The 12,453-nt window shown below is 40.7% G+C and overlaps 1 protein-coding gene across 3 annotated transcripts in view; it reads left to right on the top strand.

Annotated features, from left to right (window-relative positions):
* The first annotated feature begins 564 nt into the window (after window positions 1-564).
* TMEM131 (transmembrane protein 131) overlaps window positions 565-12,453 on the top strand; it is a 94,598-nt gene continuing 82,709 nt past the window's right edge. For 2 of the 3 annotated variants that reach the window (XM_063305000.1, XM_063305001.1), the window contains exons 1-2: window positions 575-840; window positions 7,950-8,011. In XM_063305000.1, the coding sequence (XP_063161070.1) occupies window positions 657-840; window positions 7,950-8,011 (246 nt within the window). In that variant the 5' untranslated portion in view covers window positions 575-656. Of the gene's footprint in view, window positions 841-7,949; window positions 8,012-12,453 lie in introns of all 3 variants that reach the window. The other variant, XM_063305002.1, reaches the window with a different exon arrangement.

Below are 12,453 nucleotides of genomic sequence, written 5' to 3'. Positions count from 1 at the left end.
AGAAATGTGGAGATGATCGCTGGTTGACTCCGCGGCATGTAACTAAAGACACCAAAACTCCTATTTTAAGACTACCTCAATTTGACCCTCCATGCTTGGAAATATCGAAAGGAATGTTAGATGCTTTTACAAAGCTGAACCAAAAGGACACCTAAAACGCAAGAAAAGCTGGCTTTTAAGTGGAAAATCGGTGCCCTTTCGAAACATGACGGAAATTTGCTTCCGGAGCACGTCCTTTCTTCTAATGGTTTCAGAACCATTCACTTGCAGCGATCCGCCCTTTCTAAAGATGGTGGAATGGCCCCAGCCCGTCCTTGCCTCTGGAGCTCTTTGTAAAATACTGCATGGGATAGTGCCTTGCCCTTATCTAAGATGGCAACCCTTCCGTTCCTATTTTTCTGTCCGTCCTGGAGGTGGCTGAGCCGAGCTTGAAGCACGCCCCCCGGCTTGTTGATGCGCGCGGGGCGGAGGGTGTGTCTGCGTGTGTCATGTGCGCGCGCCGGATGCTCGCGCCCCGGCCGCGGCTGCCTCCGGCACGCGCCCAACGACAGAGGGCGGAGTGAGCGAGCGAGACGCGGCAAGAACCGCCTCGCGCACCCTACGGGCCAAAGAGGGCCCCGCAGACAGACGCGGAATTCTGAGGCGGCAAGAGCGTGATGGCGGCGGCAGCGACGGCGGCAGCAAGGCTGAAGTGGGAAGCGACTCCTCGCTCCACCGGGTCTTCCTCTCTTCCCGTGGTGACCGAGAGCCTAGCAGTGACGACGGCAGTCCCCTGGCTAGGAGTAGCGCTGCGGTTGTTGGTTGCGCTGCTTCTCAACGCGGCCCGGGCCGACAAAGAAGGTGAGGAAGAAGCTAGCGATGGACACCTCCCTCCCGGGCATTTAATCAAAGCATCGTCCCCTCGCTACAGCGGCCCTGGGGAAACCTGAGGGACGCGGGCGATGCCTTCAGAGTCTCTCTTCGTCCTTCTTCCCCAGGTGGTTAAACGTTGAGGATCTCAGCGGTTTCTTCCTCTTTATTGCCCAGCCACCCGTCTGGTGGATGGTCCCGTGCAGTTGTACTTGCGGGTCTTCCCGGGCCTTCTTTCCCCAATATTTCCGTAACACCGCGTTAACGTTGTTAGCATGAATAATTCTGTTTCTACGCCCCCTCCCCCTTCCAAAGAAGCGGTAGTGAAGTTTCTGCATCTTGAGTGCCGTTTCATTAATCACTTGCCTCTGTGTTTCACTCTTCTTGGGGTCCCTTACGATTTCCTGTTAGAAATTTTATTTCATGTTCTTGTTCCTTGGTGCTATAGTTCTCTCTCGTCCCCTCCCAGCCCGGGCTGCCAACTCACTGCCCGGCCCTGCTCCACCCGGCTTGGGACCTGCCTCCCCTGGGCCTGACTTTCCCCACTTTGTAGCCGGGCTGTAATCGCTGAAGCTGTGCTTGTTTGGTAGTGAAATAAAGTTACTGTTTTTATCCTCTTTGCTTTACACCAGCGATGGGAATGGAAGACGAGTTTATTCTTGGCCTCTGAACTAGATCCTAAAAGCAGAAACAATTACTGCACCATTCACAGCCAACGTTAGACTTGGCTTGCTTGTTTAAAATTACTCTAAACTATTTGTCCAGGCCACCCTGAGCTGCTTTCTTTACCCCACTGGGTAGCACTCCTTCCTGTTCCCCCCAGTCAAGAGAGGTTTCTGAAAATCGAAATATTTTAATACTTCTCACTTTTAAGGCTTGGTTTATAATGGGTGGGAGTGACGCCTGCTTATTGTAATGAGACATATTCAAGTGGTGAAGAAATTTTTAGGGGGTATAGTAGGTGTCTTCCACCTTACCTGTATTGCATTTAGTGGTTGGTACCAATCCAAAAGCAACATGAAATGAGGGAACCATATGAATCTTAAGTGTCCCCCTCAAGCTTCAGTTTGGTTTTCCATAAGTACATATTAGTAATATGTTTTGACATTTGTAAGTTGGAACTTTTACTTTGTTTTAATACTTAAATTTTGCAGCTGCTTGTTTATAAAATATAGATTATTATTAGTTTAAGACTTTACCACAGCTCAGGAACAGTTTTGGCCCTGTTATCAGTGGGTCGGTTGTTTGTCAGCTGATCGTTAGAGCAACAGAGAAGTGGCTTTAAGCCAGGAGTTTTAGCTACAGAAAGAAAATCATAGCAGGTATTCTTGGAGAAGCAGCATACCAAACAAATTGCTAGATGTGGACCATTTTTCTGATAAATGCCTATTTGATAACAATGTTCAACAGCATTATGATGGTAATATCAAGGTATAATATTTAAAAATCCACATGAGGTAATAAAAAATTTCAAAATTTTATCTTTGTCTGACAGGGAAACTTTGATTAAGGAACTAGAACCTGTATGGACTACTGCTTAAAAATTGTCAGAAAAATACAATATTTAGAACTTTACTTTCTGATTGTATAGCTTACATTGCAGAACAGCCCTTGGCTTGTCAGTGGCTTGTGTAGATTCTGTATGAATAAGTTGCTGCTTCACCCTGTCTCATAACATGCCTTCATGCATTGCCTGGAACTTGCAAAGTCAGCAGTTAGCCTTGCAACATCATTGGTAGAGTCCCCCACCTGCTTTCTGATTTTATTTATTTATTTAGAGCATTTATATTGCCGCCCAATTTGAACAGTGCAATTCTAGGTGGCGTACAATAAATAAACAAAATATCAAAAATAAAATAACTAAAAACAGATATAAACAATTGGCAGTCAGGAACTCAGATTTATTGCACTCTTCCTTACAGGAGCTCTAATCATCCTGACCCAAATACTCAAGGAAGGAGCCAGGTTTTCACTGCCTTTCTAAGGGTTTGTAGGACTGGGGCCAACTGTATGGTTGAATGGGAATCATTCTAGTGGGGAGGCACTGGCATGGGAAAGGCATGCCCACTAGGTCCCATAAGATGACATTGTTTCAAGAGTGTGCCTACTCTGTGGAAATATTTGGAATGGGTAGATAGCATTGGGAGAAGGCAGTGCTGGCAATTAACCTGGACCTGTGCCATGTAAGGTCTTATGGGTGATAACCAGCTTCTTGAATTGCACCCAGAAGCCTATAGGAAGCTTAGCAGAGTAGTGGCATTACATGGGAATATTAAGCACCTATAACTACCTACAGCACCACATTCTGAATTAATTGTAGTTTCTGGATGGTCTTCAAGGGCAGTCCCATATAGAGCTCATTGCAGTAGACCAATAAGGAGATGACTAAGGTGTGAGTGACTGCAAGCGGGGCCTTGCAAGTTAGTGCACAAGATGAAGTTGTAAAAAGGTCCCCTTGGTAGTTTTATAGTAGTTTCCAGGCATACTGTTTGAAATCAATACTTCATTGTTCAGAGGTCTTGACATGATGTTTGACACTTTCATAGTTACTGAGAACAAATGTTTCTATTTCTATGTTTGCATTTGAATAGGTCTATGCTTCCAGTGCCTCTGCTGTTCTGAAGCAAGCTTTTTAACTTAGGGAATCATGGATCCTCTGCATTCTTCAATGAGCTTTATGAAGGCTTTTCCATCTGATGGTGCATTTCTTTTACAAGGATACAGTAGATATTCTTATGCTGATACTCTTTTTCAGGCTATCTGACCTTAATTGGATTATTTGCTTATCAGAATCTGTTTTGGTCTTGTGACTTGCCAGTTCATTACTTTTATCTTTGAGTAGTAATGTCTGCTATTGTTGACGACTGTATAGGCAATTATCTGCACTGTGATTTAGATTTTAAATCAAGTTTCAAATACAAGCTTTTAGGAAAAAGGAAAAAACTTATTTAGAGTTATATATCTTGATTCTGAATTCTTTTAATGTAGATAGACAAATTAAAAGGTATACTGGTGTTGCCTGTGACCTGACAAGGGGTACACCACAAAGCAGCTCACTCTGCCTCTGAGATGCCAGCCATAGCTGCTGGCAAGATATCAGGACAAAAGAAAACTAGACCATGGCTATTCAGCCTGAAAGCTCATCTCTGCTTCAAACTAAAAGATACTTTGGAGATTGAGCTTAACTTTATTGATTAGACTGGTAACAATGTTAAGACAACAGTGGCAAGGGGGGTGGCATTTATCTGCTTTGTCTGAGTAACAGGTTGTATCATACTTGGAGGGGGGAAAACTGGTTTAGTGATAGATGTGTTGGTAACCTCAAGACTAGATTACTGCAATGTATATTTCATGCCATAGTCCTCAAAGATGGTCCAGAAATTGCAACTGGTCCAGAATCCAGTGGTATGGAAGGCAAGTGGCGTCTCTTGGAGGTGCCATACTGCTCCCATGTTGGAAAAGCTACACTGACTACTAGTTGCTTTCTGACCCTAATATAAAATATTCATTCTGGTGCATAAATCTTTACACAGCTTGGGCCCATATTGACTATGGGACCAGCAGTCACTGTGTAATCTGCCCTACTTCCTTTCTATTCTTTACAAGAGCCTTAGAGTAATTTGTCAGATGGCCTGGGTGTGGTGATTGAATGTATGTTACTTCTAGCCAGAAGTATTACAAGCATATTCACCAATAACAAATGTTAACGGAAGTACTGTGTTTGAAGCAATGTTTCCCAGATACTTTCCTACCAATAAATAAATAACAAAAAACAATTATCAAAAAAATTGTGCTCTTGAAAACAGTAAGTTGTTACAACAAATGGAAAGTAATCCCATTCCAAAAGATTCTCACACTGAATGGGTTCAGGGAAAACCTTATTGGTCAATCCAATTAAAAGCAAAGAGATATCAAAAGCCTATGAAAATCAAAGAGCCGATCAGGAATAGGAAGATTCCCCTCTCAGTGTGTTCTTGCTTGTGTTGGTGAGGGTGAGAACAACACCCCCACCAACACAAACAGGGCAAGCCACTGTATATAAACAGAGAGCAAGGCCCTCTCCCTCTTCGCACTGAAGATGTTGTGTAGTCTGGCAATGAAACGTCTGCAAGAAAACAACAAGGCTCAGAGAGCACCAAGGACTCCACAGATACACATGTATCAGAGTTCTGCTGCCTATATAAATATTGAAAAATAAGAGTCACTTTTATGTACATGGTGTACATAATTTCTGCATGTGAAAGTATGACTCTTTATTTGGAGCTTGAGGGATATATCTGCTCTGTTCGTTTAACAAATATGTTGTCTTTAGCAGTTTCCTGATTATCAGTCATAGAAGAGATTTTAAGATTGCTTAAGTATAACATCATAGAATCATGTAGTTTGAAATGACCTCAGAGGTCATGTAGTCCAGGCTCTGGCTGGTATAGGATCTGCTAAATCATTTTGGACTGATTGCCATCCAGCCTCTGTTTGAAGACTTCCAGTGAGGGGGAACATACCATTAATGAGGCATACTGTTCTGTTCACTGACAGCTCTTACTGTCAGATTATTCCTACTAATAACTAACCTGAGTCTATTTCCCTGCAGTTTTATCCAATAGGTTTTGGTCCTACTATGGCAGCAGTTCCCAACCTTTTTGGCACCAGGGACCGGTTTCGTGGAAGACAATTTTTCCATGGACCGGGGGTGGGAGGGAATGGTTTTGGGATGATTCAAGTGCTTGCTCTTTTTCCCGACCTTTTATTCTTTTTTCTTTGCGCCATTTGGAGATAGCAGCCAATGGGCTTGCTTTCTCTGACAGGAGGCGGAGCTCAGGCGGTAACCCAAGCGATGGGGAGCTGCTGTAAACACTTAGCCTGTAAATTTGCTCGCTCACCACCTCTCACCTCCTGCTGTGCAGCCCAGTTCCTAACAGGCCACGGACCGGTACTGATCCGCAGCCCAGGGGTTGGGGACCCCTGTACTGCGGGACAACTGAGAACATATCTGCTCCCACCTCTATATGACAAGTCTTTAGATATTTGAAGATTGCTTATAGTCTTCCCTTCTATAGTATACCCATACCCAGTGTCTTTAATTGTTCCTCAGAGGATTTTGTTTCCAGTCCCTCATAATTTTGGTGGCCCTCTGAACGTGCTCCAGTTTGTTGATAGCAGTTTCTGCTATGCCCAGAATGGGACACTACCTTGCCCTCATTTGGGCAATATCAAAACTGTAGGGTTCCACAAGAACTTGATGGGGTTCCCTGGGATGATAGAGCTCACTCAATTTTTCTTCACTAGAGCTTTATCTTTTAATCAGAGGATCCAGGTTTTTTTTTTAAACTAACAGATTGTGCGACTTGAAAAAGTTTGAAAAACTGACCTAGCCATCTGTGGGGTGGGGTACTCTAATTTGGATTCCTGAATTGAAGAGCAGGGTAAACTCCTAAATAGTCACTTCCAGTTGTTAAGATTCTATTATATTAATCCCCTGTGGTCAACATTTCGACACATGCATATACAAAACTGAGGTTTAGGTGATTAAACTTAAAACAACCATAGCAATAAACTCTGGCTGCCCATAATTTAACTCATGATACAGATTCAGATGTCATCCTGGACATAACCATATTCTAAGCTACAGTATAATGTGAATCTGAATCCAGTTTAAATTGTCATGTTAATTTGTTCACTTCATGATTCCTTTCTCTCCTATTTTAAGATAACAGAAAAATGGGCAAAACTGATACATGCCTGAGCTAATTTACAGAAGGAAGAAATACAGCGAAAATAATCTAATGCAATTACTGTGGATTATTCATCTTATCTCAGTACCTTCATATGTTTCTTTTACTGTTGGTTGACATGTGGAAACTGGCTCACAGATATTCAAATTTGTCTTTTGGTTGGTTGAAGCCCTTTCTCCCCTGTGAATACTGTACCTAGCTGCTAAACTGAAGGTTTTTACATTGCCTGAGAAAGAATGGTTCTCTTCAGAGAAGTGTCTAAACCCCCACCTCTACCCCAATCCTAAACTATCTTGCCATTCTTCAGTCCGGAATACCCTTGAATGCATGTTAGTCCTCTCCATGCTTAACTCTCTCAAACAATAGTGGCCACTCTTTCAATAAAGGTTTATAAGGATTCTTTTTCTCCAGTACAAAATAAAGAATTAATGATGAGCAACAGAATAGCATACTGGCAATAACAATAAGGCATTAAGACATTAATAGTTGTTATTTCAAGGTAGTTTGGTAGAACCTGAATGCATGATGTTTTTGGCAGGTCTTTTAAGACTAGATGATCTGCTTAAACAGCAAATGGAAGCCATGGCCATGGAAGCTTTTGCCTTGCTTTGGCTGGTGCACCAGTTGCAAACCTACTTGGACTAAAATGCCTTGATAACAGTAACTCATGTCCTAATCACCACTTTTGGGTTGTTACAACACGCTCAAAGGGGCTGCCTTTAGAGATAACCTGGAGGTTGCAGTTGGTATAAAATGCAATGGCTTGATTGTTGACTAGACAAGCTGGACAGGCAGGAATAATACCTATTTTGAAATTGCTGCGTTGGTTGCCAGCAGTTTCCAGGCCTAAAACAAAGTGCAGGTTATTACCTTCAAAGGCATTTCTGGTGCAGCATCAGGATATATCAGGAAATGCCTTGGCAGAATTGAACCTGCCTGTCTGATCCAGTGGGGGATGCCACTGAGAAGGCCTGCTGCCTGGTCATGCACATCATATGGAGGAGGGACCTGCAATGATGTGCAAGACCAGGCAGCAGGCCTTCTCAGTGGCATCCCCCACTTTATGGAATACCCTCCCCCGAGTAGAACAGATGGTCACAAACTTGCTGGCATTTCATATACAAGCAAAAGTAGTTTGTTCGAGCATGTGGTTGGCCCTTAGATTAGATTAAGGGGGCTTATGAGGTTTACTGAGAGTTTCTGATGATAGTATTTTTAATTCTTTATATGTAATTTCATTTTTATTTTGTCTTTATTGTACTCCACCCACAGTCAGGATTGGGGCAATTTTAAATATTGTAAAAATAAATACAGTTGATTACAAAGTTCACTTGAATGAAATGCATTATTTTTTCCCTCCTCTTACAGCTTTTATCCAATCTGATAGCATAATAGAAGTCCTACGCTTTGATGAAGGAGGCTTATTACAGGTAAATATTTACTGTTCAAAAGAATTATATATGTAGTAATATTCCTTTAAATAGCCTGCTTTACTAGTTGCAATATTTTCTTTAATAAAGAAAAAAATAATTGTGGAAAAACTGGTCAGACTTGATTTCCTTATCCTTACAAATGGTCAAGTCCCCTGTGTCAAATTATTTTGCCCATAAACTGCTTTTGATATCTCAGTAAGTAACTAGCTGGATTTTTGGCATGAAGGATTTCTGGGTGAATTGACTCATTTTTAATAAAATTGATTGACTTCAGTTGAATCATTTGAAATTAACATGTAAAAAGACATATTTGAACGATTAATTTAATCAGTTCCCGTTTTGAAATCCATGTTGTTTTTAAGATACTGCTTTAACAACTGAGAGGGACGCGGTGGCGCTGCGGGTTAAACCGCTGAGCTGTCGATCGGAAGGTCGGCGGTTCGAAACCGCGCGGCGGGGTGAGCTCCCGTTGCTCGTCCCAGCTCCTGCTCACCTAGCAGCTCGAAAACATGCAAATGTGAGTAGATCAATAGGTACCGCTTTGGCGGGAAGGTAACGGCGTTCCGTGAGTCATGCTGGCCACATGACCCAGAAGTGTCCTATGGACAACGCCGGCTCTAAAGGCTTAGAAACGGAGATGAGCACCGCCCCCTAGAGTCGGATTCGACTGGACTTTACGTCAAGGGAAACCTTTACCTTTACCTTAACAACTGATGTATAATTATTTGCAATTAGGTTCAATATTTATACAATCTAGAACAGTCTTTCTCAACCTTTTAACACTGGAGGAACCCTTGAAATACTTTTCAGGTCTCAGGGAACCCCTGCACATTCAGGCTCAATTATAGGTCAGAAGTTACAAAATTAGTATATTTGTTTCATGTGTAGGCCTGTGTGTATGCATTAACAGAACAGGGTTCTTAAACTAAAAATAAAGAATGAAACTTGCCTCTTTAATGTGAAGTTGCCTGAATTTGAAATAATTTTTTTTAATAAATTGTGATCTCCCAGGGAATCCCTATTGACCTCTCATGGAACCCTGGTTGATAAACCCTGCTTTAGAATAATAATTTAACATTTACTAGTTTTCAGTTTTCAGTTTGTTTCTGTGAAAGGATGTTGTGATGGGAAGGGGGAAAAGACGCAAGTGAGGTTGCCTGTTTTATGAACGTCATGCAAATAACATGAATTATGTACTTGCATCGCTTCACATCATGCAAACATGGTGTCATTTTGCTGTTGTTGTGGCTTCTACTGTAGACTTATGAAAGTTATTATGGATTGAGGCAGTTATAGTTTTCCAAAACATCTTTAATATAAACCTTTTAAACTGTATAAATTAATATTCATGGGGAATGCTATTATAGGCACCTATAAGTGGGGAAGGTAATGCTCATCTATGAGAGGAAAAGTTCATGGTATTCAGTAATGATGATATTTAGAAAATTTTATATATTTATTTTATTTATTTTGTCCCAGCCCATCTCCTCCCATCGGGGGACTCTGAGGTACATAAACAGTAAAAAGAATGCAAGATCATCTATAGGTTCTGAGTAGGTTCTGCTGCTAACAGGACACCATTGTGGGCTGGATCAGGGTTAGTAAAAGCTCCTTTGAAGTGAGCTTGGTGACTATTTGGATAGTTCCATGTACTTTTCATGGCAGCAATAAGGAAGTCATTTTGCCATTGAGTTCCAAGTTCTGTTGTTGGCTACCCCATGTGGATGACAGCTCTGGGCTATCTTGGTGATCTTCTATTCAAATACTACCCAGGTCCGACCCTTCTAGCTTTGGGAAGGTCAGAAAATCAGCTAAATAGTGTCACCTGAGGGTCAGTAAGCAGAGGCTGAATCTCAACTAGATGGCTGCACAGGGTACATAATGTTTTTGTTTGGGAGTTAGGGTATTATCTTTGAACTTGGTGCCAGTAGTCCTCAACAGCCTGTTAATCATGTAAGTTTTAAAAGTTTGTATTTCAGATTTCATTTCAAATCATGTTATTATAAAAAGCTTTACTTGATTTCAAAATAGTTTTAAAAAATTAAAAGTGGTTTTTATTCATCTTGACTCATGAAAAGGAGATGAACCTTTTTAATATTTAATGAGTACATCTTTGGCAAGAGACTTTATATAGCCTTTATATATAGTTGTTCTGATACAGCTTCTTCATTCTTCATGTTATATTCTGTTACCATCTTTCTTAGCTGTTCTTTTCTACCTTCTCTTTCAGGCTACCAGCTATATCTTTTCTCCTGTCAGCAAACTGGCATATATGATGGATGGGAGGGGTTTGAGTGAGTGTGAGGGAGGAAAAGGGAAAAATGTGTTTCACAGGTCTCACAGCATATTTGTAAGTCATCATATGGTATGCAGAAATTATTCCCTGAATTTAAATTTCAATATTTCTATACCTTAATGTACCAGTGTACAACAAGTAGTGCAAGCCATAACAATAATACTGATTCAAAACAGTGTAATTGTCAACATTGACTAGAGGTGGCAACTTCCCTTATCTTTTTTTCCTGCCCCTGTAACTCTTCATTAGGCATTAAAGATCTGCTGGATCCTTTGTTCACAGATAACATTTTCAGTGTGCATGCTGCAGCTCTGTGCTAAATGTGATTTAAATGCTGTGGGGATGTAGCCTGCGGTCAGTTATTACAGAATTTGTTCGTTCGTTATCTTCAGTGGACTTATACCATGTTTACTGGATTTAGTTATTCTTAATTTCTCAACTTTAATCAACAGTGATCCCATTCCCTTAAATACAGTAGTCAGAGTGAGAATGAGTCTGAGTGTTGATATGTTTTTTTTTGTTTCTCATTTGTTCTTGATTGATTTCAGCATAAAGTATTTCTTAAAAGCAGTTCTGAAACAGGCACAAAAGATAGACAAATCAAATGTATATTCATTTGTCACATAATAACATGATAAGTAAATAAATGAATTTCTATATATAGGAACTTGAACCATGCCATTTCTCATGGTAAATTTGAAGAACTGAATTATATGATGCTGCTGGTAGTGTTGTAAAAAAAATCAATACACTGACTGGATTCGAATGTCATTTTGACTTTGTGTGATGTAAGGATTCAGCCATTGTGACTCATTAACCATAGTTTATAATGGGGTGCATAACTTGAAACATCAATATACACCCTCTTGTTCCCCATTAAAGAGCTGCAGCTGAATTGTAATTATTTATGTGATGAACAGCAAAATTATTAAACAACACATTTATTCCAAGAGAAGGTGACTTTTTCCTGTAGAGTGGGACCTTTGAAAAAGGGTTGGTTGTCTTACATTCTCAGAATACAGGCAGATATTGAAGGGGAAAGTCTGCTTCTGTCTGACTGTGAGTGAGGATTCTAGAAAAAATAGAGAATCCAGTGATTGAGTTTCTCCTCTGTCCTCAGCCTGTACACATTTTTCTTGAGTCTTCAGTCTCAGTGGCGCAAAAACAATTTCAATGGCTTCCCTCTTTCTCCGGCTTATCTCTTGAAAGGTGAAAGGTCCCCTGTGCAAGCACCGAGTCATGTCTGACACTTTGGGTGGATGCCACTTTCGTGACACTTTTTTGGCAGACTATAGCAGGGTGGTTTGCCATTGCCTTCCCCAGTTGTCGCCTTCCCCAGCAAGCTGGGCACTCATTTTACCGACCTCGGAAGGATGGAAGGCTGAGTCGACCTGAGCCAGCTACTGGAGTGAGAATCCAGCTTCTGCTGGAATTGAACTCGGGTTGTGGGGAGAGTTTTGGTTGCAATACTGCTGCCTACCACTCTGCGCCACACGAAGCTTATGCTTATCTCTTACCTTTCAAATAGTGTAGCCTTATTCAAGCATTACAAAAAGGTTAAAAGTCACTACTGTGCTTTAATATTGAAGATAAGTTCTGCCCCACCCAAGTAAAATGTTAACTCTTTTTATAATTCCTGACATGTACTTCTCTCTACTTTCTCTGTCAATTATCTTATCTCATCTTTATTTCATTGGTTTTCTTTCCCCTCTGTGCAGCTATCCTTTATAATCTCTTTTTTCCCCTCCTACTACTCCCTTTCTGCTAGGAGGAAGAAGGAAAGCTGCTCTAATTCCAGATCACTTTGGTTGCCCTTTATTTATCTGATATATTTATATATTACAATAGTGTATTTTACAAGAATAAAAAAGATAAAACAAGTATAAAAGAATATAAAAGATAATGAATATAGATAAAAACAAAACAGTCGTATGGATGGATAGCTAACAAATCTAACCTATCAATGGACTAATATATAATTAAAAGCTTACAATACTGTAATATATTTCATATCCATTTTCTAATCAAAACATGAGTATCAAACTTTAAAAGTTCTTGGTTAAAATAATTAAGTCAGTATAAAAAAAGGAAATAGTGAAACTATAAGTGATAAACATTATATAAGCAAAACTGTAAATTATAT

This window comes from Candoia aspera, chromosome 5, assembly GCF_035149785.1.
Source record: "Candoia aspera isolate rCanAsp1 chromosome 5, rCanAsp1.hap2, whole genome shotgun sequence".
In the NCBI taxonomy this organism is placed as follows: Eukaryota; Metazoa; Chordata; class Lepidosauria; order Squamata; family Boidae; genus Candoia; species Candoia aspera.
This window is presented reverse-complemented; position numbering and strand designations above follow the sequence as displayed.